At 43.4% G+C, this 25,296-nt stretch overlaps 1 protein-coding gene across 1 annotated transcript in view; it reads right to left on the reverse strand.

Moving 5' to 3' along the window:
* Emb (embigin) overlaps positions 1-10,297 on the reverse strand; it is a 46,650-nt gene extending 36,353 nt beyond the window's left edge. Inside the window, exon 1 of the mRNA XM_021180514.3 lies at positions 9,968-10,297. Coding sequence (XP_021036173.1) covers positions 9,968-10,076 — 109 coding nt within the window. The 5' untranslated portion in view covers positions 10,077-10,297. The remainder of the gene's footprint in view (positions 1-9,967) is intronic.
* Between the last annotated feature and the right edge of the window lie 14,999 nt (positions 10,298-25,296).

The following is a 25,296-nucleotide window of genomic DNA, read 5'->3' on the forward strand; positions in this document are numbered from 1 at the left end:
TCTGATTCACACAGCCAGTCACAGGAGAGTGACAACAAGAACAGAAAACATAAGGGAGGGCTTTGTGACATTTTCCCTCTGACCCCACTTAACCAAGGAAGGATAAAAGCACCTGGTATACAGTGTGTGCTGACAAGGACTGAGATGGGGTAAGCGAATCCCTAAAGGCTAATGAGTGCGAAAGCAGCTGTTTGGGTCACAATTGATTTAAGACTCATTAAAATTTCAGAGAGGCACTTATTTCTGGTATTAACTATCCCAAGGCTATGTCCTTCACACGTGAGCACGGTATCTACAGAGTGTAAAACCGACTTTAGAAAGGGAATGAGATCATAATCAGGAGACCACCGCTGGGGTGATTTTCCTTTTCGCCTCCAGGGACCTACTCTGAAAGAACCGATCTGGGATCTACAGTAGAAAGAGGAAGAGGAAGGGGCTCTAAGGCTGAATGGAGCTGAACAAAACCTTAGCTCACAGAAGCTGAAAGAATACCAAGAGAAGGAAAACCAGGCCACCCAATGCAAGAGAACCTAGAGAGTTCCAGAACATCCTAGCTGTTCCAGCCATTGCTAACTACCAGTGCATTCATATATATTATATTGTAGCTGTTTCCAGACACACCAAAAGAGGCATTAGATCCCATTACAGATGGTCATGAGCCACCATGTGGTGCTGGGAATTGAACTCAGGGCCTCTGGAAGAGCAGTCAGCGCTCTTAACCCCTGAGCCAGCTCTCCAGCCCCGCCATCAACCTTTTTATCTTATCATCTTATTTTGGTTTTTCAAGACAGGGTTTCTCTGTGTAGCCTTGGCTGTCCTGGAACTCATTCTGTAGACCAGGCTGGCCTTGAAGTCAGACTTTCATCTACCTCCTGAGTGCTGGTCTTAAAAAAGTGTGCCACCTTTGCCCAACGAAAGCATCAAACTTTATCGGATATTCTTCTTTCCAATGAACTTGCAAAAGAATTCCTTTAGGAAGCAGCAGGAACAAATGCTACCGTATAAAAGCAGGGGAGGCAACACTAAGAGAGTACAAGGGAGTTCTCTGGACATTTTCAGCATTTAAAGAAGTGAGTGTGGAAACCTCTCTGCCTCTCGGAAGACACTGGCATTGAGGGGATGATTTAGCAAGCATGTGTACGCAGCAAAAACTGGCAGGGGACGACCCAGACAGATGTGGTTTGGCTGCATCCCTGGAAGGATCAGGCTGAGTCACAAAAAAATAAAATAAAATAAAACGGAGAGGTAAGAATTGCATGTCCCAAGCCAAGTTGGCCAGTTGGCCAGTGACCTGAACTATCCAAATGGAGTCGACACAGCACAATGCTTTGATGGCAATGTCTCTATAGTAAATATCAATTCTTGGGGGGAAGGGGGGAGGGGATTAGAAGTCCCATCAACATTGGGAGATAGTGCCAAGTTTAAAACATGCATTCTTCGAGGTATTACAATCACCCTCTTCTTAATCATTTCTGGACATTTTCCACCTGGCTTTCTCTTACAGGTAGTGGCAAAACAACAACATAAAAGAATTGTTCCAGAGATTAGAGGACTTTTTTTCTTCTTCCCTCAGCAGGAGAGATGGTACATGAAGATACTGCCTCAAAGAACTGAGTAGTAACCTAATTTTTACCTATTGTACATGGTATGAAAATGTCTTCCATGTAGGGTTTTTCCACATGTTACATATAAAAATAGATCTTGCTAGAGTAGAAGGGCTTATAACTGACGGGCTTATAACTCACTGGACCTTGTGCTTTGTTTAAAGGAAGCAAACTGGGAAGGGTATAAGACAGAAGAAATGCTAGAAAACAATGCACAGACTTAAGATTTGTTTTTACTTAAGTAAGGAAATGAATTCATTCAAGGGCCTCTCCTACAAAAATAACTATTTCCTCTAAATATGATGATTATAGGCCAGATGATTCAGGGCCTACGATCAGTGTAGTTTATTCACAAGCCTGAAGCAAGAGGATTGCAAATTCAAGGACTGCCTGGGCAAATCCTTGGAGGCAGTGAAACAGTGTCTCAAAATAATAGAAGACCAGGATATACATCAGTGGGTGGACACCTCTGAGCATGTGTAAAATACTCAGTCTAGACCCCATTCCTTAGAAAAAAAAATTATAAAAAAAACAATATTTTCCCACTATCTCTTCATTGCATCTTCTCTAGAGATTTTTTTTAAGAATGTGCTTGCATGCATGTGTGCCTTTGTGAGTATGTGTGGGTCACATGCATGCAGAAGTCTGTATAGACCAGAATAGCATCAGCTCCCTCCCACTGAGCGTATAGGTGATCATGAGCTGCCAGGTGGGTGGGGGAAAAGCTGGCTCCTCTTCGTGAAGAGTGCATTTCAGGTTAACTACAGAGCTCTCTCTCTCTTTATTACATGTTTGTGTTTCAGATTCAATCCTTTTTGTATAAAATAGCATAACTCAATGGTAGAGAATTTGTCTAGCATATACAATACTCTGTATTCAAGCCACAGTACTGAGAAAAAGAAGTGGTAATTTATTATTATGTCTCACCTATATACTTTATTGCTACTACCAATACACGCTCTTCAGATTATTTTGACTAAATCCTCATTTTAGCATCCTAACATACAGTATTATAAATACATAATTATTAAAAAAAACCACTATAACTTAGAACAGGTAAGATATACTAGTGATAAATATTAAGTGTGAAAATCAGTGTATTTCTTCCTAGAGGCAATATTATATGTAACTCCAGGACTGCATGTTATGACTTACCTATAGCTTTAAAACAGATTATTACCAGGTAAAATTCTGCTCATGAACAATGCATTTGGAATTACACTTCCAGGTTCTAAGTATCTAGTATTCCTATCCCCTGTTTTGCATTGTGGACATTAGACCCCAGAGTTTGTTGAGAAAATAAAAATAAAGAAGGGGCTGGTGAGATGGCTCAGTGGGTAAGAGCACCCGACTGCTCTTCCGAAGGTCCAGAGTTCAAATCCCAGCAACCACATGGTGGCTCACAACCATCCGTAACGAGATCTGGCGCCCTCTTCTGAAGACAGCTGCAGTGTACTTATATATAATAAATAAATCTTTAAAAAAAAATAAAATAAAATAAAGAAGAGCTGTAATTGAATTGTCCTGATGGTATCATTTAAAAGTCAACCTCTAAGAATCACAGATAAATAACCTTCCAGATAGGTAACAAGTATATATCAGATAATATGAGATTTACCAGACGAGAGTTTATATGTAGTTATTTTTAGTTGAGTTTTAAAAAAGGAAAGTTGAATGACAAGCACAATGTGCACTTTTATATAATCTCCAAACACATTCCACAATAACAGCCCTACAATTAAGCATTATCCAGACCAAAAAATAAATGATGCGGAGCCTGAGAAATCTTGGCTTTGAAGTAGACCGATCCTCTACCTCTGTTCTTAATCAGTATGCTGCTTTTCATAACCTGCAAACAATCCTGTAACTCCATGGTCTGTTCTACACAGTTTACACACAAATAACTTAAAGAACAAATATTATTAAGTCAGTCTTCACGGATGACTAACCTTGCTTGGGTCTACTCTAAGGATCTTTTTAGGAAGAAACCTCTTGCTGGGTGGATCACTGAAGCATAACACAGGAAACCAGCTATGGCTTGCTCCTTGCCTCTAGATATATGGCAAAGGCACTCTGAGCATTCAGATCAATCAAAATTCCATCTCAGGTTCTTGACTTGTGAAACTGAAAGACCAAAAGAGGTTTTGTGCCTGAACATGATGGTACATGTCTGTCATCTCCACACTTGGGAGGTGGTGGCAGAGCTCTCTGGAATTCAACTTCATCGTTAGCTACCAGTGAGTCTGAGGCCAATCACAGCTATATAACCCTCCCCCATCCCACCCCCAAATAAAACAGAGGAGACTCTGTCTTGGATTAAGATGGATACATTAGTTATGCTAATATAACTCAGTAACTTAGAAAACAAGGGGAAACAGTATTAATTAAAATGAAGAGCACCATCTTTAAAGAAGTCTCTCCTTCCTATAACATCACAGAAATATTGTCACACCTGAATGATGATGGTACCTTCAGGAGGTTTTTTGGTTTTTTTGGAGACAGAGTTTCTCTGTATAGCCCTGGCTGTCCTAGAACTCACTTTGTAGACCAGGCTGGCCTCGAACTCAGAAATCCGCCTGCCTCTGCCTCCCAAGTGCTAGGATTAAAGGCATGCGCCACCACCGCCCGGCAGGAGTTTATTTTTAATGAACTGTTATAAAGGACTTTTTTGTTTTTCTTCTATGTTAGTGTATGTGTGCTAAGTTGTTGAGTCACAAGGTTGTCCTTGTTATTGTGAAATATGAGAAGCCAGAAGGAACTACTGGAGGGGGGGTGGGGAGCAGACCAGAGGGAGGGAAGAGAGGAGAGGAGAGGAGGGGAGGGGAGGGGAGGGGAGGGGAGGGGAGGGGAGGGGAGGGGAGGGGAGGGGAGAGGAGAGGAGAGGAGAGGAGAGGAGAGGAGAGGAGAGGAGAGGAGAGGAGAGGAGAGGAGAGGAGAGGAGAGGAGAGGAGAGGAGAGGAGAGGAGAGGAGAGGAGGTCAGCCAGCCTTAGTACACATCTGTTTCTGTTTAAGAACATGTTCTTTACAAAATAGTACCAGGAGTTGAAGGGACAACTCAACAGCTAAGATCACTTGCTGTTCCTGCAGAGGGCCTGAGCTCAGTCCTTAGCACCCGCACCAAGTGGCTTACAGCCACCCATAAGTTGAGTTCCAAACAATACAATGCACTCTTCTACCAGGTGTGGCGGTATATATATAAAAAACCAGTATATATATATATATATATATATATATATATAAAACCAAACATGCAGGTGATCAGTTCTCAACTGCTGCTTTAATGGAATCCCTATGGTAAATCAAGCTTTCTCTGATAAAGCTGAGTCAATGTTGTTTTTCTTCAAACGGTTTCAGGTTTATAGGACATGTCAAGAACTGACATTTCCCGCTGAGCTATGTCAGCGGTACACTGCTGACAAGATAAATCAGCCCTCTCTATGGCCTTCCCTAGTCTTTCCTGCAGAGGAAACACCCCAAAACCACCCAGGCTTCTCTGAACTCAGGAAGCTGGCATTTCTGCATTGCCAGCTCTGGCCACACTCCTGCTGAGTCTCTCCAGGGTGCATGTCTGTCTGCAGAAGGGCCAGGTCAGAAGCACATGCGTCCTGTCTCTCCATTCTCCTTCACTGCAGCAGCTCTGGTCTTACCAGGCCATCCTTGCCTCTTCAGCCTTGACCCTTAGGAAAATTCAGGCCAACTGTAGTATGATTAGATTTGAGATAGGCAGTCCTGGCAGCAATGCCACTGAGGTAATTCTGTGCTCTTCTTACCATATCATCTCAGACCAAATTGCACTAGGGAACCAATATGGAGGAGGAAGAGGAGGAGGAGGAAGAGGAGGAGGAGGAAGAGGAAGAAAAGGAAGAAATAAAATAAGAAAACATTTAAAAAATATTAGTAGTGATGATTTTTTACTTTGATTGTTTGATTATATTGCCACAGTTCCCCTATGTAAGGTTACTCTTCTCCTTCAGAATTTGTAAGATTTCTCTAGGAAATTCCTTTAAAACTACGAAGAACTTTGTGCTTCAGCAAAGAGTCCCCCTAGTTTAATCACTACTTATCAGTCTGGACTTATGAATTCCAATATTGTTTAGCAATGCCACCATTAATATAGTACTCAGGAGATTAATCTGCAAGGCTCACAAGGGCAAGGCCAGCCCCAGCTACACCGCAAGATCCTCTCAGCTCATCACCACCATCATCTGTTACTAGGATTTATCTGGGTGATCTGGCTCCTGCCTCTTCCAAACATGACTCGTCATCCTTCAAGGACTTCATTGTTTTCTGGCACCCAGGTCTACACAGTTCCCCACCCCAGCTCGAAAGAAAGCAGCCATTTCTCCAACATTATTTAAAAACGGTGCTCCCAGCCAACACCTAGGTATTAAGTATAGTTAGTGTTTAGAAACCAGTGGACAGAGCTACCAATATGTGTGTGCCCACTCAAACACACACACAGCATACTTATCACATGAAACACATGTATAATATGCATATCACATATATATCATACATGTATTTGTGCATATGTGACACAGATAAAAAGCAATGGAGGAGATTTATAGTCATGAATTCACGGAGAACGTCAAAGTTTTCCCTTCCCTGCTCATCCCCTCCTCTTTATTTTCCTCTTCCCAAGATGGAAACCCTGCATGTTGCTTTCCTCGACAGATTTCCTGACTGCTCTAACTGAAGCACCAACTTCCCCTTTTAAAGTCAGAGAAAATGAATCGAATTCATCGGGCTACATACACAGTAGCTGTGCTGGGATCAACTCCCATGTATATCTATGACACCCCACTACAGCTGCCACATCTGTCCCCACACAGCTGTACTCCACACCCCCAAAGGCTTGACCTTCTGTACTGGTCTGCCCTAGAGCATGGGTCAGATATTAACTGTCCAAATGCCGCTGTGTAGAAGTCCTGGTCACCTTGCTTTGCTCTGAGACTGGGGTGAGCTAATCTTCAGTGGGGTGTCTGCTTCACTGTGCTGAGCCTAACCTTGAACCTCAATTTGTCCTTTTTCGGGGAAGCCATCCTCACTAGGATGTGTGCCTCAAGTTCCACTCACCAGGTAAGGGTTCCTCCTGCTTCCGTTCGTCCAAATACTATAGGACCCCTCAGGAAAATATGAAGGGAAGGAGCTAAGGGCAGGGTGATGGAGTACCAGGATGCAAAGTAAGTTGAACATATTCTTAACAAAAGTTTACATAATTTTAGTGATAACCAAATTTTTAAACATCAGAAATATCCCAATTAAAAATGGGCTTGTAATAAATCTCTTCATTTAACCAGTTTAAACACCTTTAGAGACAAAAACTGCTAGTGTTCTCTACAAACAAAATGGCAGGGAGATGCGGACATATAAGTAAGATTCATTCTAACAAGCAGTTACTACCTAGACAATAGAGTCTAGTAGGGAAGAGAATTAATCAAAGCAGCATACAGGCTATGACTTTGGAAGTTTAAAATGCTTGTTCCAAATTGCTCCATTAAAAGGGTTTCAAAAAAAAAATCACCTTGGTTTGTTGGTTATGATAAGATTAAAAATTATGTCAAAAGATTCCTGCTTACCTGTTCCTTTTACAAAGGTATTTTTAGATCTCTTATTTAATTGAAAAACCAGGGCATTGGGTTAAGGCACGGGGTGGCAAGCCTCATGACCTGAGTTCAACTCCCAGAACCCACGAGGGACAAACAACTCGTCTCAAGTTGTCCTCTGATGATCGCATGAGCATTGCCAGACCCATCCACAAAATAAAGAAAACGACAAAAATATCAAGAAAGAACCTTGAAGAAGCCAGCGACTCACTCCCCTGGGCCTTACCTTTGACCTCATTCCAAGACTCAAAAAAATGCACATATGGCTTCACACATAGACTCACACAGGTAGGTGTAGTGATCTCTGAAAGAACTGTGTTTAAGAAAACGGGCTATGGAGGGAGACTCACTTCAAACCTTCTGCTCTACTACTAAACTAACTCCACGTACTGGGCAATTGCTTAACTAACTGCCCAACTTCCTCTTTTGAAAATCAGGGAGGGGCTGGAGAGATGGCTCGGCGGTTAAGAGCACTGACTGCTCTTCCAGAGTAGAGTTCAATTCTCAGTAACCACATGGTGGCTCACAACCATCTGTAATGAGATCTGATGCCCTCTTCTGGTGTGTCTGAAGACAACTACAGTGTACTCATATAAATAAAATAAATAAATCTTTAAAAAAAAGAAGAAAGGAAATCAGGGAAAATAAAATCTAATCCATCAGGCTACACACTGCACAGTACAGTGCCTCTGACACTGTATTAGTACAGTAACTTACATTATTGATATTGGCCCCCAAAAGTCTTCTTTTAGCAGACCACCTATTTCTAAGTAGTTCAGAGTATAAAGACAAAAACATTCAATAAACCTTGCTGTATTTCTTTAGTAAAGACAATGTTGAATCTCATTCAAGTTAATACTGAATCTAGGAAGAGTTGTAGAGGCCTCACCACTTTATTTATCCTTTCATCTATCCATCTAGCTATTTATTTTTATGTATATGAGTGTTTTCCCTACATCTATGCCCATGCCCAAGGAGGCCAGAAGAGGGCGGATCCCCTAGGACTGCAGTTACAGGTGGTTGGAAGCTGCCAAATGGATGCTGGGAATTCAGATACCAAGGCATTCAAATTTTGAACTTTCGCCTGAGCTGAGTCTTCCAAGGAAGTCCCGCGTTCCCCTGACTTTCAGCACGTTTATTTACAGCTTCATCTGCTTCCAAGTTTCTTCTCTATAGAAGCCAGAGGGGTACATTAACTTCAACCTGAAGTCAGCAACAATACACCCTTGGGTCCTCTCGTGATTTTTGCCTGCTTTGACTCACACTGAGAATTTTTCCAAACTGCTAATGTCCAGGCTGACTTCTATGCTAAATGAATCAGTTGTTTCTTAGGGCAAGACCTGGAGATGGGTCTTTTTAAAGCTCTCGGAAAAAAAATTTCCCACAACTGCCAAGTGGAGAAGGCAAACTTCTAGAACTAGCCCAAAAGACACTGAATCTCAAAACAATAGTGTAGGCTGGATTTGTAGTTCCATGGTGGAGGTGCTTCTGTCCACGCAGGCCCACGCTCACGGAAAGGAGGAAGACAACAGCGGAGGGAAGTGCAGAGGGAAGAAAGAAGGAAGGGGGAAGGAGGAAGAAAGGAAGAGAGGGGGAGGGGAGGAGCTGGGAGAGGAAAGGGGAAGCGGGGAGGAAAAAGAAGCGAGTTAGAAAAAGAGGCTATATTTTTCAGAAGCATAAGATAAATGATGCATGGAAGAGGACCGAAGAACCAGGTTGGCCTGGTAAGGTCATGTCCTAAACTATTATGATGGAAAACATGTGGAACAAGAAAATCTAGAGACTAGAAGACTCCAAGTTAATAGTGTGTGTGTGTGTGTGTGTGTGTCCTTTTGACCATTTTCTTTTATACTGTGTTCAACCAATCTACATGCTATAACCTCATGGAAATAATTTATAATAGCGCAAAACCTTGTGTGGAATAATGTCTGGATTTAGTTCCCAGTAAAGCCAGTCTTTCAACCGCTTAAGAAAGTTAGTGGTGACTTAGATGGGAGCTAACCTGCAACAGACACAGGAACTTGCACTAAAAAGCATTGGATCGCTGTTTATACACATAAAGTATAAACAGGTGAGTTAAGGTGGCAAAATAGATCTTGACCCGGTAATGTTTTTCACGGAAATCCTTCTGTCCGAATGCCGTAAACACGCAACCCAACACCCTTGAAAAATGTTTTGTTTTTATAAAGATTGTTATGTAAAGACAACACACACGTCTAATTTTCTTATCTGAGCTTACTTGAGTTGGCTGACTATCGCGATTTTTACCCTCTGCTCTAAAAAACATCCTCAAAGTCAACACCTGCCAGGAGGAAAGGTGATATAAGAGCCTCGCTGTGGCCTCTAATGAAAGGAGCGGGCCGCGTGGAATGTGGACTCATAATCATGCCACACTAGCAGAAGCCCCCAGTCTCCCCCGCACGAACTCACGCACTCTTATTAGCCCACTTCTTAGGAAAAATCCGACCCAGTCTCACTACCAGCTCCCAGGATCAAACTGAGTTTTACTGGGATGGGATCATCCCTATACCCGGCGGATGCGGAGCCACCCGGGCTCCCACGTTTCCTCCTTGGGTAACCCGCGCCCAGCCAATGAAAGGCCACCCCCCTCTCCGCTCCGTAGCTGCCTGCGCCTGCATCCCCGCCGCCCCTGCGCGGGCGGCAAGGGATGTCGTCGGACTGGAGGGTCGCGGCCACTGAGCCTCTTCCGGTGCACCCAGAGCCCTCCCCGCGCCAGCCCCCCGAACCCCAGGTACCTGTGGGATCGCCCTCAGCCCGATCAGGGCGCGTCGCCGCCAGAAGACATAGAAGGAGGAGCGGGTAACCAGGCGCCACAAGCGCCCTCAGGCCAGTGTGCGAGCGCATGGCGCGGGCGGGTCTGTCCAGGAGGTCGCTAAGGCACCCTCAGCTTGCTGCGATCCGTCTCCGTTGGTCCCTGTGTACACTTGCTGGTAACTGGGAGCCCACTGCCAGTCCTGGGGACAGGACACTCGAAAATAAACCGAGTGGGAGGGGCCCGGCCGCCCTGGCCTCCACCCCCGAGACGCTCCCAGCGCAATTGCGCCGGCCTTCCATCAATTATGCAGCCCGCACGCAGCCCGCTACCGGCGCGCCCGGATGTGCTGTGCAACCTCGGCGCCGAATCCTCTCCCGCCCCCACCCTCCGGCTAACCCAGGTTGGGGAGGGACCTAGCTCCTGGAGCCAGCCAGGTGTGTGTACCCCATCACCTCCTGGAGGGGTTGCAACTCCCTACGGAGTGTTCTTTCCATCCGTTGGATGGGTTCACATATTTACTTTGATGTGACAGGTGAAAAGGACAGGATAGTTCGCTCCTATACATCTTTGGATGTGCAAAGGTTTCTTCTTACCAGACCGAGGGCGCTATCCAGTGCCCCCAAGCCCGGTACTTAAATTAATGTTTCTCAGAGCTTTCTATTAGTCGTGCATACCCTCCCCTCTGAAGGCTTGGCCAGTTCCCTCCGGATTAAGATTTCAGAGTCCCTAGGCCCCACAGTGTGTCTCCCTTTGTTTGCTTGCGGCAACAGCTCTCCTGGCGCCAAAGAGCTCACCAAACAAAAACTAAGTTAAGGGGATTCTGTGTAAATGGCAGAAGGCCATTCATCTTTGTCAAACATTGTGGAATACAATGTTATCTCTTACCCACGCGGGGCCGGAGGTTGAAATTTCTTACTCTCCTATCAAATAAATCGAGATAGTTCAAAACAATTGTTTTCCTATTCGGCGGGAAAGAATCCGGGGCACCCAGCAAGCCCTACTTAGTAGCCCTTTGTCCTTTAGGAACCTCCACTCAGGTAAAACTGAAGGAAGGAATTAAAGAATGATGTGGTATGAAGCAGAGCTGGAGTTAATTAAAAAGAGGGTTTTCTCAGAGTAGATTTAAATATGAGGGCTAATAACAATAAGACACATCCAAGACCAGGTGCATGCGTTTCAGAGCTGTGTTTTAACAGTAACCATAAAGACCATTTTGGTGGCTCTCAAGTTACAACTCAAAGGGACTGCTAAGAGCCCCTCCCCCCATCCCCCCTTTTTGATAAGTGAAATTATAGGGTGGCTACAGGGGCGCCTTGCATGGAGTTACAATCTGATAAGATCAAAACATCGACTGCAAGCATTCTACTGGATAGTTAAGACATTTCCTTTTGTTGTAAACGGGGTTGCTGGTGAGATTCCTGGAAAACTGTGGGCTTATACACGGAGAAGAAGAAAAGTCGTGTCATTTACGCTGAGGGCATTAAACGCGACCCGTTGCAATTTTTACATTTTTGTTTGAGGTCTCTATGAAGATAATAATGTCTCTGTGTAACACAGCAAATACTAGTTGTGATGGAGTGCTTGCCTGAGGTGGGGGCAGGTCTATTATTATTATTATTATTATTATTATTACTATTATATATGAGTACACTGTAGTTGTCTTCAGACCACCAGAAGAGGGCATCAGATCTCATTACAGATGGTTGTGAGCCACCATGTGGTTGCTGGGATTTGAACTCAGAACCTCTGGAAGAACAGTCAGTGCTCTTAACCTCTGAGCTATCTCTCCAGCTCCGGGGGCAGGACTTTTCTGGAGTTTTTTGTTTGGTGTGTCTTAGACATAATTTGGCTGTGTTGCTGAGGCTACCCCCCAGGCCCTGGAATCATGCAGTTCCTCTACCTCAGCCTCCCCACATGCATGCCACAGCATGCAATACATTGTGTACAGGGGGGGGGGGGTTGCCTGCACGTAGGTCTGTATCACATGTGTGCCTGGTGCCCATGGAAGCCAGAGAAGGGCAATGGATCCCTAGAGCCTGAGTTACAAATGGTGTCAGCCATCATGTGGATGCTGAGAATCAAACCCTAATCTTCTCTAGAAGAGTAGTTCTTAGCTGCTGAGCCATCACTACAGAGTCATGACCTCTTACTCTTTAAAAGCTAGCCTTGATAATTATAAATTCAAATAAAATTAAAAAAAAAATAAAGATTCCCCCCAAATGACAGGTACTTCGTGTTGTGTTTTATAAAAATAAAGAGGAGCGAAGGAATGTGTTTGGTGGCTGTGCAGTCAGATGTGGGGGAAGGGGTACCTCTGGGGGGACCCATGCTGAGGCATCCCTTCCCCCTGAAGGACCAGCCACACAGGAAGGTATAGTATAGAATAGAGTTTATTCAGGGAATAGGGAAGAGAGTTGAGGGAGTAGAGACAGAGAAAGGCAAGAGAGAGAGAGAGTAGAGGCCAGCCATGAGCACGTGGAGAGAGAGGGGAAGGGGAATGAGGAGCAACAAGAGAGAGGAGGGAGAAAGCAGTCCCTTTTATAGTGAGTCAGGCACATCTGGCTGTTGCCAGGTAACTGTGGGGCAGAGCCTAAATGCCAACACTTTTTGCAGAAAGAAACTCACCTTATAGACTAAACTACTGAACAAGAGAACTGTGCTTCCTCCAGGGAGCCACCATTAATTTTAGTTGGTATATGCATATAAAAATATTCATGTTCCTAGGTTAATATTACATGGAGGAGGGGGGAATTTCAGGAAAGAATATGGCTTCTGGCCTGGTGGTGGTGGCACATACCTTTAATCCCAGCACTTGAGAGGCAGAGGTAGATGGATCTATGTGAGTTCAAGGCCAGCTCTTCCTACATAGCTAGTTCCAGAACAGACAGAGCTACAGGGAAAAACCCTGTCTCAAAAAACAAACAAACAAACAAACAAACGAACGAACGAACAAAATACGGCTTCTGTAAGCTGGTCTTGAAAGAACTCATCTTAAATATCTCCTGAGTGCCAGATGCTATGTTCAAAAGGAACTGCACAAAAAAAAAAAAAAAGCAACACACGCAAATAACTTACTTATACGCCCATTTGTGTGTGGGCTGCAAACCCACAGACTCTTCCTGTTTTCAGAGTTACAGTTAGAACACTGGGCTCTGGTGACCCCACCAAGGTAAGCCATCGTCCTGCCACTGATAGGTGGTTTACACAAAGTGTACTGAAAAACAGAAAAAGGCTCTTTAGTCAATGGTGTCACAACGGGAAGAGGAACAAAAGAACTCCATTGACCACCCATCTTCAGGGTCCTGGCTTGAGGTTTGGGTTAACTAGAAAGCAAGTGTGTATAATTGAACCGTCCCTTTAAGGGGTGCTCATGCCAATCCTGTCTCCAGCATCTTCCGTAAAGTGGTCTGACAAGTTGTCAAAGCTAAGTAAAATCTCTTTCCAGGAGACAGGTTTCTTCTAGCTTAAGAATCCCAGGAAAATTCCAATTACTTGATGACTATCATCTCCATAGACTGTTAGCCCGTGGGAGTATTTCTTCCTGAAAGTGTGATTATATTTGCAGCCAGAAAATGTATTTTCATAATGATTAAACCGCTCTCAGCAAACCCAAATGAGACCTTGAAGCTTATACTTTGCACAGTGTGACCTTCCCAGGATCCCGGAGGTGGGCTAGCTAAACCCAAATTCCTGAGCCAGGTCTTGCTAATTCACACCGGTGCAGCTGCCCAGCAGGCACTTTCCCACACCTGGGGAGAGTTTAATTGCAAGCACTTCTTAGAACTGGCTTCAACCGACCTTTCTCAATTAGTCTTACAAAATTCATCTCAGATTCGCCCTCCTGCAAATGAGCTGACCCTACTTAAAGAAGAAGTGTCATTTCAGTGAAATATGCCCGTTTATCAGTGGACACCAGTGACTGGCAAACCCAAGATTATTCCTAGGGTCCTTTTTGCCCATTTATCAACTGGCAGCAGTGACTTGCCACACCCACGGGTAATTCCTGCTGTCCTATTCCTTTGAGCAAAGGAAGTTGAGAAAGAAATATAATTCTTGTTTTGCTAAGCATTTGAAGACTCGCTTTCACCTCTGTTACACTTTTATATTTAGATATATTTTGTATGGTTTGGCCTTGTCTCTGTTACACTTTAAAAAAAAAAAAGATTGGTATCTTTTAAAGTCAGATGATGGAATAATTTCCCTGTATAACTTTTCTGGCCTTTCTGTATAGAATTATCCTTTCCTTTCCTAATAACTGAAATGTGGCCTCAAATTCATTAGCACCCTCTTAGCATGTATGAGCTGATAGAGGGTCCTCTTTACTTTTTAAGATTTATTTATTATTATACGGAAGTTCACTGTAGCCTGTAGCTGACGTCAGACGCACCAGAAGAGGGCGTCAGATCTCATTACGGGTGGTTGTGAGCCACCATGTGGTTGCTGGGATTTGAACTCAGGATTTTCATCTCGCCAGCCCTCCTGTTTATTCTCTTGAGCTAAAAAGCACTGAGTGTTACAGCCAAAGTAACCACCCAGGAGTCTTCAGATCTAGGTCACTCAAGAGCTCTCCCACATCCTTCTCTCTGAAGACAGCTGCCAGGTGAAAAGGAGTTACACGGAAACCCACCACGCAGTGAGAACAGCACTGAGGACGCCCGCTTTCCAGATTAAAAAATCACATCAGGTTTTAAAAACAACACGAGTGTGTTGTAAGTACAAAAAAGAACAGTGTGTGACTGGGAGAAGCCAAGTTTGGCTGTCAAGACTTACTGAGTAGTTTATAAAGATTAAAGGAAGTTTATGATTGCCCCTCCCCCCCTCTCCACCCCCACCCCAAAGCAGTGTATCCTTTTGAAGCCACTGGAGCTTCACAAGCTCATTTGTCTAAGACTGGCTCTTTCAACTTCTTCATACCGGCAAGAAAGGAAAAAAAAAAAAAAAAAACCTAAGTGTATTTCTTTAGAGCTTGCATTTCAAGGAAATTTAGATGGCTTAGTTTCTGTTGCTATGATCGGTTGGCCTAGGGGTATACAAGATTGTGGGACCCACTGTTACTATATTATAAAATCCCCTCTCTGGGTTGGTCTGAGAGTGTGACTAGGTGACAATCAGTTCTCTGATCAGCACCAGACGCTGCAGATCACAAAGGGGAATTTAAATCTGCTTTTGCAAACGGGCCACATGCCATTCCTTGCCTTTTGTTTGTCCCTGCTCCAGGGGATCATTTGCTGAGCTAGTGTCCACAGACGTGCATTTAAAACTCTTGGGAGACCATGGAGATCAACAAAGGTCATCACTAGAACCATTAGGGAGATAGGACTGAGGGTTTGACAAGATCCCAAACGGAGAACCCAAAGCCAATATTTAACCAACCAAAGAGATAATTGATTGTGCCTTCCTGACTCTGTGGAAGATTTGAAGACAAGATCCCAATTTGAGAACCCAAAGTCAATATTTAACCAACCAAAGAGATAATTGATTGTGCCTTCCTGGCTCTGTGAAAGATGTGAATCTGATTTTTTAGCTCTCTCAGACGTGAGGCTGAGTTTGAATGTGAGGACACCCCTGGCCTGTTTCATAAAGAACTTGGAGCTGGGGAGTGCAACCTCAGGAGGACTTTGCAATGTGCCTTAAAATTTAACAAGGACCAGTCTCCTGTTTTGTTTCCTAAAGAGAAACTTGTATATTCTTTTGAGTTTGTGGCCTGGTCAGTCAAAACTTGGGGACAGTAGACCCTCAGTACACTGCATGCAAATCCAAGGAAGCTTCCATGTTGCCTTCCATTGCTGAGTGAAGATAAAGTTGGATGTTATTTTTTTTTTCCTGAAGGCAGACAAGTTTCCTTTGCTGATGTGATGGGGTAGACAATGCACTATTTCTTCTGAGAAATAATGCTTATCTCAGCGAGTCTTAAAACTGAGGTTCAGTTGTAACCAAACCATTGAGTCAAAGGTTGGGTCCTATTTAGATGAAGAACTAAGAAATAAACCATCTCCATACTGAATCAACAGAGACTTTCTGAAATTACAATGTTGAAATCATAAACATAAAACATGTAAAAGTATGAAGAAGCACTGGTTAATTTCTGAGGCATTACTGTCCAAATTATATATATATGTATATATAACAATATATTAAATAATATCATTACATATATTGTAAATTACATATAATTACACATATCACATATATTATAAATATGAAGTTGGATATATAATAAATATATATTTGGATATATAACATATGCAACTATATATCATGTGATATATTACATTACAATGACACATTTTATATTGTATATCATTTATTATATATTATATAGTAAATAATATATAATATTATATAATAATGTAAATATATTATTTGCCAAGTGTGTATATATATATATATGTATGTATGTATATATATATATATGACTTATATTTTGAGTTAAATTTAGTGGTCTTATCTATAGGAATACTTAAAGAAGAAACATATATACTCCTATTACAGTGATCTGAACTCAATTGGTGACACTGCTAGCAAAACATTTTGATTTGCTACCATTGAGAATCTTGGTATTATAATTTTGTTTATGGCTTGCAGGACCTATGTAATGCCTCCCACATTTACAGGCTAAGTACTGAGGATGGAATGATGCGCATCGGCCTCTGTTTTGACTTTTTGAATAGCCATAGATGATAAGTTTCCATAGAGAGCAGTGAAGTCCCAGCTTTGTGAGGGACCCTCATGTTTCAAAAGCCCGCTCTCAGCTAAGCACCATGAAGTTACTGTCCCTTCCTAGTAGAGAATTGCCAGCTGACCCCTGACCACCCTCCCAGACCCAGAGCACAGAGACACAAGATAACTGGGGTATTTTGAGCAACAACATTTTGAAGTAGTTTGCATCATCACAATAAACAAGCCGGTCCCTTTCCTCAAAATTCATACTGTCTATAAGATTAATTTCATGAAAAAAAAAAAGTGGTGTGCTATTTACCAAGACAGTATAAATCTCTCCATTGCATTTGTTTTCTCCTTGTATAATGGTTGGAAGAAGCTTACCAGGTACTTCCTTGTAGCCTCATAAACTCAGGTTTTTTAAAGTGAATGCCATTCCAGCTGCTTATTATTTAACAAAGACAAACACCCCACCCCCAACCCCAATGCCCACCTATAATAGCTACAGCAACTATAACCATTTATCAGTGGGGTAATCAGGAATAGACTTAAAAGGCTAGCCAAAGCCCCTGCAAATGCTGGGTAATTATCAGGCCATCACTTTCTCTGTCTAAGGGCTCCTTCTTGATACAGTTTCCGTTCCAGATGTTCTCCTAGCTGTTGTACTTTCCATCTCCCATTCTGAATCATGGTTGCTCCGTTGGCCACTTATTCCTGTGTACCATCCATTAGCAAACCCGCCTAGTCATCCTGACTTTAAAAAAAACGAGTTTCTCTTTTCCTGCAGGCAGTCCCAGCTGATTGAGTCTGTGTTTGTTTTCAGGATCACATTAGGATCCACTCAATGTTCATGGGGGAACATTTAGGGTAAAGTTCCTGATGATGATGGCTGACCCGGTTTCCCGGCCCGTCTTGTCCTTTTCTCAGACGCATTCTCAGCAAGACCCAAGGTCTTTAGTTGGAAAGGGGGTTTTAGTTTCGCAGCAGAGTAACGAACTGCTTTATATCCCAGTACTCTAATCCACAGCACTACCAATAAAATGATGTCTAGGTTAAAGAACCCAATCAGCTTTTCCGAGTTATTTTCAGGTATCCCCTAAGAACCCAACCGGATCAGGAGCTCTGGATCACATGCCTTGTAATAGTCTGAATACTCAAGATTTTGTATGTCTTGTCCTCTGAGGTGGCCCTCGGGGAGGTGGTAGGCCCTTTGGGAGGTAGAGCATAGAGAGAGGTCCTTATGCTTGCATATAGCCTCTCTCTCTCTCTCTCTCTCTCTCTCTCTCTCTCTCTCTCTCTCTCTCTCTCTCTCAGCTTCTCACAAAAGCCTAAAAGCAAAGTCTGAACTTGGCCACACCCAGTCCCCTGCTCCAGTCGGAGATCTGGCCATTTAGTTCTAGATGTACCCCCCTCAATGGCCTTCCACGTGCTATCTTCACCAGAGGCCAAACACATGTGACCACTTGATTTGGAACTCCAAACCTCCAAAACTGTGAGCTAAATAAACCTCTTACTCCTTAAAACTAGCCCGTGTCAGGCATTTTGTTACAAACAGCTGACAGGTACCAAATCCAAGAAAGGTGTCAAATACTTCTGTAAGCTAGTTTGATTCCATTGGAATCATGAAAGTCCTGACCTCCTGGGGACACACATGTAGGAAGCAGACAATTAAGAGTCATCTGCGGTGCCGGGGGGGACTGGAGAGATAATTTAATAGTTAAGAGCACTGGCTGTTCTTTCAAAGGACCTGAGTTCAACTCCCAGTACCCTCATTGCAGCTCACAACTATCTGTAACTGGTTCTAGAGGATCAGACGCCCTCACATAGACACCAGTGCAAATAAAACAAAAATAAATTAAAAAAAAAAAAAAAAAAAGAAAAAGTCATCTAGGTAAGGGTTGTAAAGGAGAAGAAGTTACCTTTGCCTTAATATTTCTAAAATTACTGATCTATGGGGAACTTGATAATTCTGCCACTATCCACTGTCATCCCTGGAAATAATAAGTATTGTTTTCCAGGCAAAAAAAAAAAAAAAAAGCAGTTTACTGAGTCCTTGTAATGAGGAACATGTACAGGTTACACATTGAGGATAAAAGCTGGAGCCGTGGCGTACGAAGCCAGGTCTAAAAGACACTTGCCCTTGAACTTTACTGTCAGCAAGAAAACCGAGAGCAGAAAGGTTTCTGTGGTTACTGGCATCCAGTCACCCTCTCTAGCCTTGGGGCTCATCAGAGTCCTCTGTGGATCTCACCTCTGACACTAGAAAGTGTGAAGATTGAAATCAGATTTAGTAAAGAGGAATAGAAGACTCTATTGTGCTCGCAGAGGAACAGGCTGGGTGCTGGGAGACATTAGCCATGGTAAGAAGCATAGCTCACAAGTCACAGAACAATGAGGAAGTTCGTGGTTCTGTGTCAGGACCTGCCTGTAGAAACCACATTCCTTTCCGGACAAGAGGAACCATAGCAAATCACTTGCCTGTAACCGATTGTTTTAAACTTGCCACGGTGACATGGAGAGAAATGTGAGTTGTGTGTTTTGTTAGAACTTAACGTTTGCTGAGTACATTTACAGGTTCAGTGCTGAGGGTGGAATGATGGGTGCTGGCCTGTGTTTTGACTTTTTCAATAGTCATAAATAATGAGAGGCAGGAGTGAAGAGCAGTGAGATCCCAGCTTTGTGAGGGACCTTCATGTTTCAAAAGCCAGCTCTCAGGGAGCACCATGAAGTTACTGTCCCTTCCTAGTAGAGAATTGTCAGCTGACTCCTGACCACCCTCCCAGCCCAGAGCACAGTTTTGACATTTTGAAGTAGTTTGCATCATCACAACAAACAAGCCAGTCCCTTTTCTCAAGATTCATACTGCCTATAAGATTAATGTCATGATTAATAATTTGCAGCCTGGGGCTCTACTGTTACTCTGAATTTCAATTTCAGTATTTCACCATTACTCAACTGTGGCTTTTATCTTGTTTCACAAGTAAAATAAAACTTTATAGTGCCAGCAAGCGTTCTATAAGTAACATTTTCGATTTATTCTGTTGTCTTTGTTTTTACTTACTAGAAAATTCATATAGGAAAACTATTTTTGTATTGTATTGTATTGTATTGTATTGTATTGTATTGTATTTTATAACTTACTATGTGTGCTGCTGGCTGGTTTTATGTCAATGTGACACAAATTAATCAGAGAGGAAGATGCCTCAATTGAGAAAGTGTTCCCTGAAGATGCAGCTGCGAGGCATTTTCTTTATTAGTGATCAATGGAGGAGAGCCCAGCCTGTTGTGGGTGGTGCCACCTCTGAGAGGGTGGTCCTTGATGTGTCCGGCCAGCAGATCACAGCCTAGGTTCTAGCCTGGAAAGGCATTTTGGAAACCTGGAAGAGAAGAGGGGCTAGGCGGCGAGAGAAAGAAATGTAGCTAAGACAACATTCTGATCAAAGCTCAATTTTACTTTTTCCAGACACTCAGTTATAAAGGAAGAGGGAGGGAACCCGATTTCCCGCCAAGTAACTCGGGGTCCAGTAGCAGGACGAACACGTGTGTGCCTCCAAGCAGCAAAGCGACAGGGTCCAGCAGTGGACGTGGCAGAACGAATGAGCAGGAAACTCCACCCTGGAGCAAGCAGGTTCCATGCTGGGAAAAGGGAGACCACAGGTCCTGAATTCTATAAGAAAGCAAGCTGATTAAGGCATATAGAGCAAGCCAGTAAGCAGCCCCTTGCTGTGGTCTCTGCATCAGCTCCTGCCTCCAGGTTCCTGCCCTGCTTGAGTTCCTGCCAGTGATGAACAGTGATATGGAAGTGTAATCGAAATAAACCCTTTCTCCCCAGCTTGTTTTTTGATCATGATATTTCCTTGCATCAAGAGGAACAATCTCAGACTGGAGAGATGGCTCAGCGGTTAAGAGCACTGACTGCTCTTCCAAAGGTCCTGAGTTCAAATCCCAGCAACAACATGGTGGCTCATAACGGTCTGTAATGAAATCAGACTCCCTCTTCTGGTGTGTCTGAAAACAGCTACAGTGTACTTACATACATATAATAAATAAATAAATTACAAAAAAAAAGAGGAACAAGCTCTAACTATAGTGCCGTGTAACCCTGGCTGGCTTGAAATGCACTACGTTGACCAGACCGGCCTTAAACTGATACAGATCTGCCTCCGTTTGCCTCCCAAGTGCCCAGATTAAAGTCATGTGCCACCATGCCCTGCATGTGCTTTCAGTTTTGCTTTGTTTCCAAGACAGAAAAACAAAACAGAAAAAGGTTTTCTGTGTAGCCTTGGCTGTCCTTGAACTCATTCTGTAGACTAGGCTAGCCCTGAAATCAGAGATCTGCCTGCCTCTTGTCTCCTGAGTCCTGGGATTAAAGGTCTGCACCACCACTGCACATGGGTGTTTTTTTTTTTTTTTTTTTTGCATACTTTTTTTTTTGTTGTGCTTAGAAAACAATGTCATAAAGTCTGCCTTTGCATTTACTTTTATCACATTATGCTGTTAGTGAGTAGAATGTGTGTGATGCAGTCCTGGGGGTGGGGGTTGGGGACATGAAAAAGAGGGTGGAGATGGGAATTAGCTATTATTGAAAATAATGTTAGGATTTTTATATTAGAGAAAATATCACATGGTATGCGTCTATAAAGTATGGAGAATTCACCAGTGACTCTAAGTAAAACAGGTAAGTCAAAAGCCAAGAAGATAAATTAAAGCCAAGCGAGTTTCCATACTAGCATCTAAGATCTGTCCCTGGAGAGATGACTTGTAAGCTCCACTGCCCCCCACCCCTTAAGTGTGGGCAGGTCAGAGAGACTGTGGTGAGATATGGCAACTACATTTGATGCCTTCTTTTAATAGGCTGGAGTCAGTGTCCTCGAGGAAGCTGTCCTTGTGTTTGTCTGGAATTGAAGACCAGTCACACTGTGAGCGCTTCATGGGAAGGGATTGCCTCTACAGTCTGGCTGTCTCAGTCCTGAAATCACCAGGAACTGAATTCTGCCAAGCAGTGAACTAAGGATAAGATCCTAAAACCTCAGGTCAGATTGCAGGCCTATAACACCTTGAGGAGAAACCCAGAAATGGCCTAAACTCTGGACCTATGGAATCTGTCAGATCATGACTTTGTGCTGTCCTTAGCCTCCTAAAGTATGATATTGTGTTAATGCAGCAATAGAAAAGCAATAGAAAACTAACAGGGTTCCCACCACAGGGTGTTACTCTAGTTACAGAGAAATGTCTCTATACCTGAACATCTAGGAATAGGCATGGGGACAGGGGCAGGGGTGGTGGTGGTGATGGGTATCTACTTAATGCAGGTCTCAACGTGTCAAAAATCAACGGCAAGTTCCAGGGCCTCCGAGCAAACGTGCTATTTCTAAGTTGAGATCTGTGATTTGCCATCTCTGCTAAGATATTTTGAGTTACACACAATTTTTTTGAAGATCCCTCCATCTCCCAGATGATGAGTCACAGCTGGTCTCAATCAGTGGCCTGTGCAAGGGGGCTTGTGAGGTGGGGTTGGGGGGAGAGGCAGCCTATGAAATACAGTGAAAGGCATCAGTCCTCATTACAGAGAGGAAAACACATGAATGGGGGCAGACTGTTCCTGCCCGGTTCGCTGCTTCTTCCTCCCTTGAATCTCACCATGATGTCAGGATCGGCAGGGGCAAATCTGCCCTCATCTGGTGTTGAGCCAGTGTCTTCATAAGCAGATGAGGAACAAGCAATGCCATCGCATTCCTACGGGCGCCTTGAACTCCTCCACTGAGGCCTCACATAAAGTAGCAGTGACAAGTATTAGTACAGAACTGTTTGGGGTCTGCAAATGGCAGCTAAATGCATTGCCACATGGTTCGGACTTCTAGAGCTTCTTTTAGTCTAAATAGAAAACCTTGACCTCCTGTGTCTTAAAGTTCCCAGGAATCTCCCACTAAATCCTGCCCTCATTCACCTTTGGTCTGTGATAGCATCCTCTATTATCTCCTCTTCCTCCTTCTCTTTTGCAGCTCCTCCTCCTGCTCTTCCTCCCCTCAGTCGTTCACCTTTGCTCTACTGATAGCATTCCTTCTTATCACATCCTCCTCCACCTCCTCCTCCTCCTGCTGCCCCTCCTCCCACTGCTGTGTCTCCTCTTCTCAGTCCTTTTTTGCTGCATGCCCTTTTCTTCAGAGAACACCACTGACTTTTCCACCAGCTTCCCTGGTTTCCACAGCATCATGTGCACACCCTCATGTTCTGGCTTATGCTGCAGTTTGGTATCTAGAATGTCCCTGAAAGACCATGTACTAGTAGTGACTTGTACCTTGATGGTGAAGTTACGAGAAAGCTGTAGAACATTCCAGAGGTGGGTGCTGATGGAAGGAACTTAAGATTGGGTGGATCTATGAAAGAAATATTGGTACTTCAGCCTTTTGACTATGACACTGTCTGCTTCCCAGCCACCATGATATAATCACGTTCCTCCACTGAGTGCCTCTGCCAAGCACTCAGGACCAAAGTGTCGGAGCCACATGGCTGTGGATTAAAACTTCTGAAACCACAAGACAAAAATAACCCTGCCCTCTCTCTAAAGTGATTTACCTCCAACAGTTGTTACAGCAAGAGAAAGCTAATATGTTAGTTCTTTTTTAAATACTTATTTATTATTTATATTTAAGTACCCTGAAGCTGTCTTCAGACACAGTAGAGTGTATCAGATCTCATTACAGATGGTTGTGAGCCACTATGTGGTTGCTGGGATTTGAACTCAGGACCTTCAGAAGAACAGTCAGTGCTCTTAACCGCTGAGCCATCTCTCCAGCCCATATAACTAGTTCTTAACATGTGATCTTGTAATTATCCGCTTTCTCTGTCATCTAGCTCCCTAGATGCTGCGGTCAGTTCTGACTCACATGTATGTCCCATGTTTTATGACATAGTTGTTAACATAGATGAATAAAGGAAAGTTAAAAGCATAGACCCATGTTCTTCCGTAGTTTCCGTCTCTTAAGAACACGTCCTCCACACAGCCCTCACGATGAAAAGGGTTTGCTTCTTACCGGCTTTCCTCCGGAATCATTCCAAACCAGTGCAAACACATCTGTGGCCTTACCTTTTTTCCATGGGTGGTGGCCGGCAGCGATCCATGTCCCGCACTTGTTTCTTTAAATTTTGACAACATGGCTCCTGAGTCCCACAAGGACCTTTACCTTTTTAAACAGCTCAGTATCACTCCGTTCTTTGGTTGCTCAATGCCCTTTGACCAGCTCCCAGCCGACTGCATTTCCATTGGTGTTTATGCTCTTTAATGTAGAACCAATTCAAAATTAAACCATTGTACATTTATTTAGTAGGCTGTATGAATATGCATATAGGATATAATCATAGGAATCACTTGTTTTCCAAAAGATAGTTGCATTTTGATTCCAGAAAGATATTGGCACAGTATCTTCCTTCCAACTTGCTTCATTTTGCATTCTAACCAACAACCAGAAAGCCTGCTTACTTGTATTAATGCCTATAGATCAGATTCTTGCTCATTGTCAATATAATAACTGAATAACATGGCATGACTTATTTTCTTTTATTATTCGTTCCGGTGAGTACTTTTTTTTTTTTTTTTTGAGACAGTGTTTCTCTGTGTAGCCCTGGCTGTCCTGGAACTCACTTTGTAGACCAGGCTGGCCTCGAACTCAGAAATCCGCCTGCCTCTGCCTCCCGAGTGCTGGGATTAAAGGCGTGCTCCACCATGCCCGGCAGGTGAGCACTTTTTGCATGATATAACACCATGTGCAAACCTGGATGCAGGCAAGATCTAGTCTGGCAAGTTCTACCAGAGCCAGAATCATTTGAAGCAGATTAGGCATTACTTGAGATCATTAAAAAAAAAAACAACCACAAAAGTAAACTTCCAGGGATGCCAGAAATTACGCCATAGACCGGACTGAAAGGGATATCACTGACACCTCTCCCCGCAGCCATGAAGTGCAGAGATTGGATGGCCAGCATCGCAGATGTCTCTGTCTCAGATGCAGCTTGTTGGATGCTAAACCTGGTTCTTCCTGCTGCCACCTACACCAGAAAGATGGGAACACAGCTTAGCTCATCTCCAAAACAGTCTCCCTAGGGTGTGCCTGTGGGCCACGGTCGAGGCCACATGCTTGATTCCTAGTTGCAAGAGAGACTGGTCACCAAGTACTGATCTCCATGGGGAAAGCAGGATTCATAAGGTGACAGTTACCTCAAAATTAGGAATATATTCCAACTATGAAGAATCTGCCTCAGTACTCCACACTACCAATAACAACTCTACTGGAGACTTAATTACTTCAGTATTCCACACTATCAGTAGCAACTCTGTAGGAGATTTAATGACTTCAGTACACCACACCATCAACTGCTTTACTGGATACTCAGTTTCTACTCCTCCATCCTATAACACCGTCCATTCGTGGCCAGCACAAGTATATCCTTAGACCTCAGGAAAGAACGTGTTTCATTAGAGGAGATCCTGACTTGTATAGGTGCATCCTTAGATCCTGGGGCAAAAACTAGCACTACCTTCACTTGCTAGATCCTCTTGCAAAATTTGCTAAAATCAACCAATTAACTAAATTATTTATGTTTACTCTAACTGCCCTAGTTTCTTCCTGTGGCTGTGATAAAAATAGCCTG

This window comes from Mus caroli, unplaced genomic scaffold (assembly GCF_978045245.1).
Source record: "Mus caroli unplaced genomic scaffold, Mus_caroli_1 scaffold_15, whole genome shotgun sequence".
Taxonomy (NCBI): domain Eukaryota; kingdom Metazoa; phylum Chordata; class Mammalia; order Rodentia; family Muridae; genus Mus; species Mus caroli.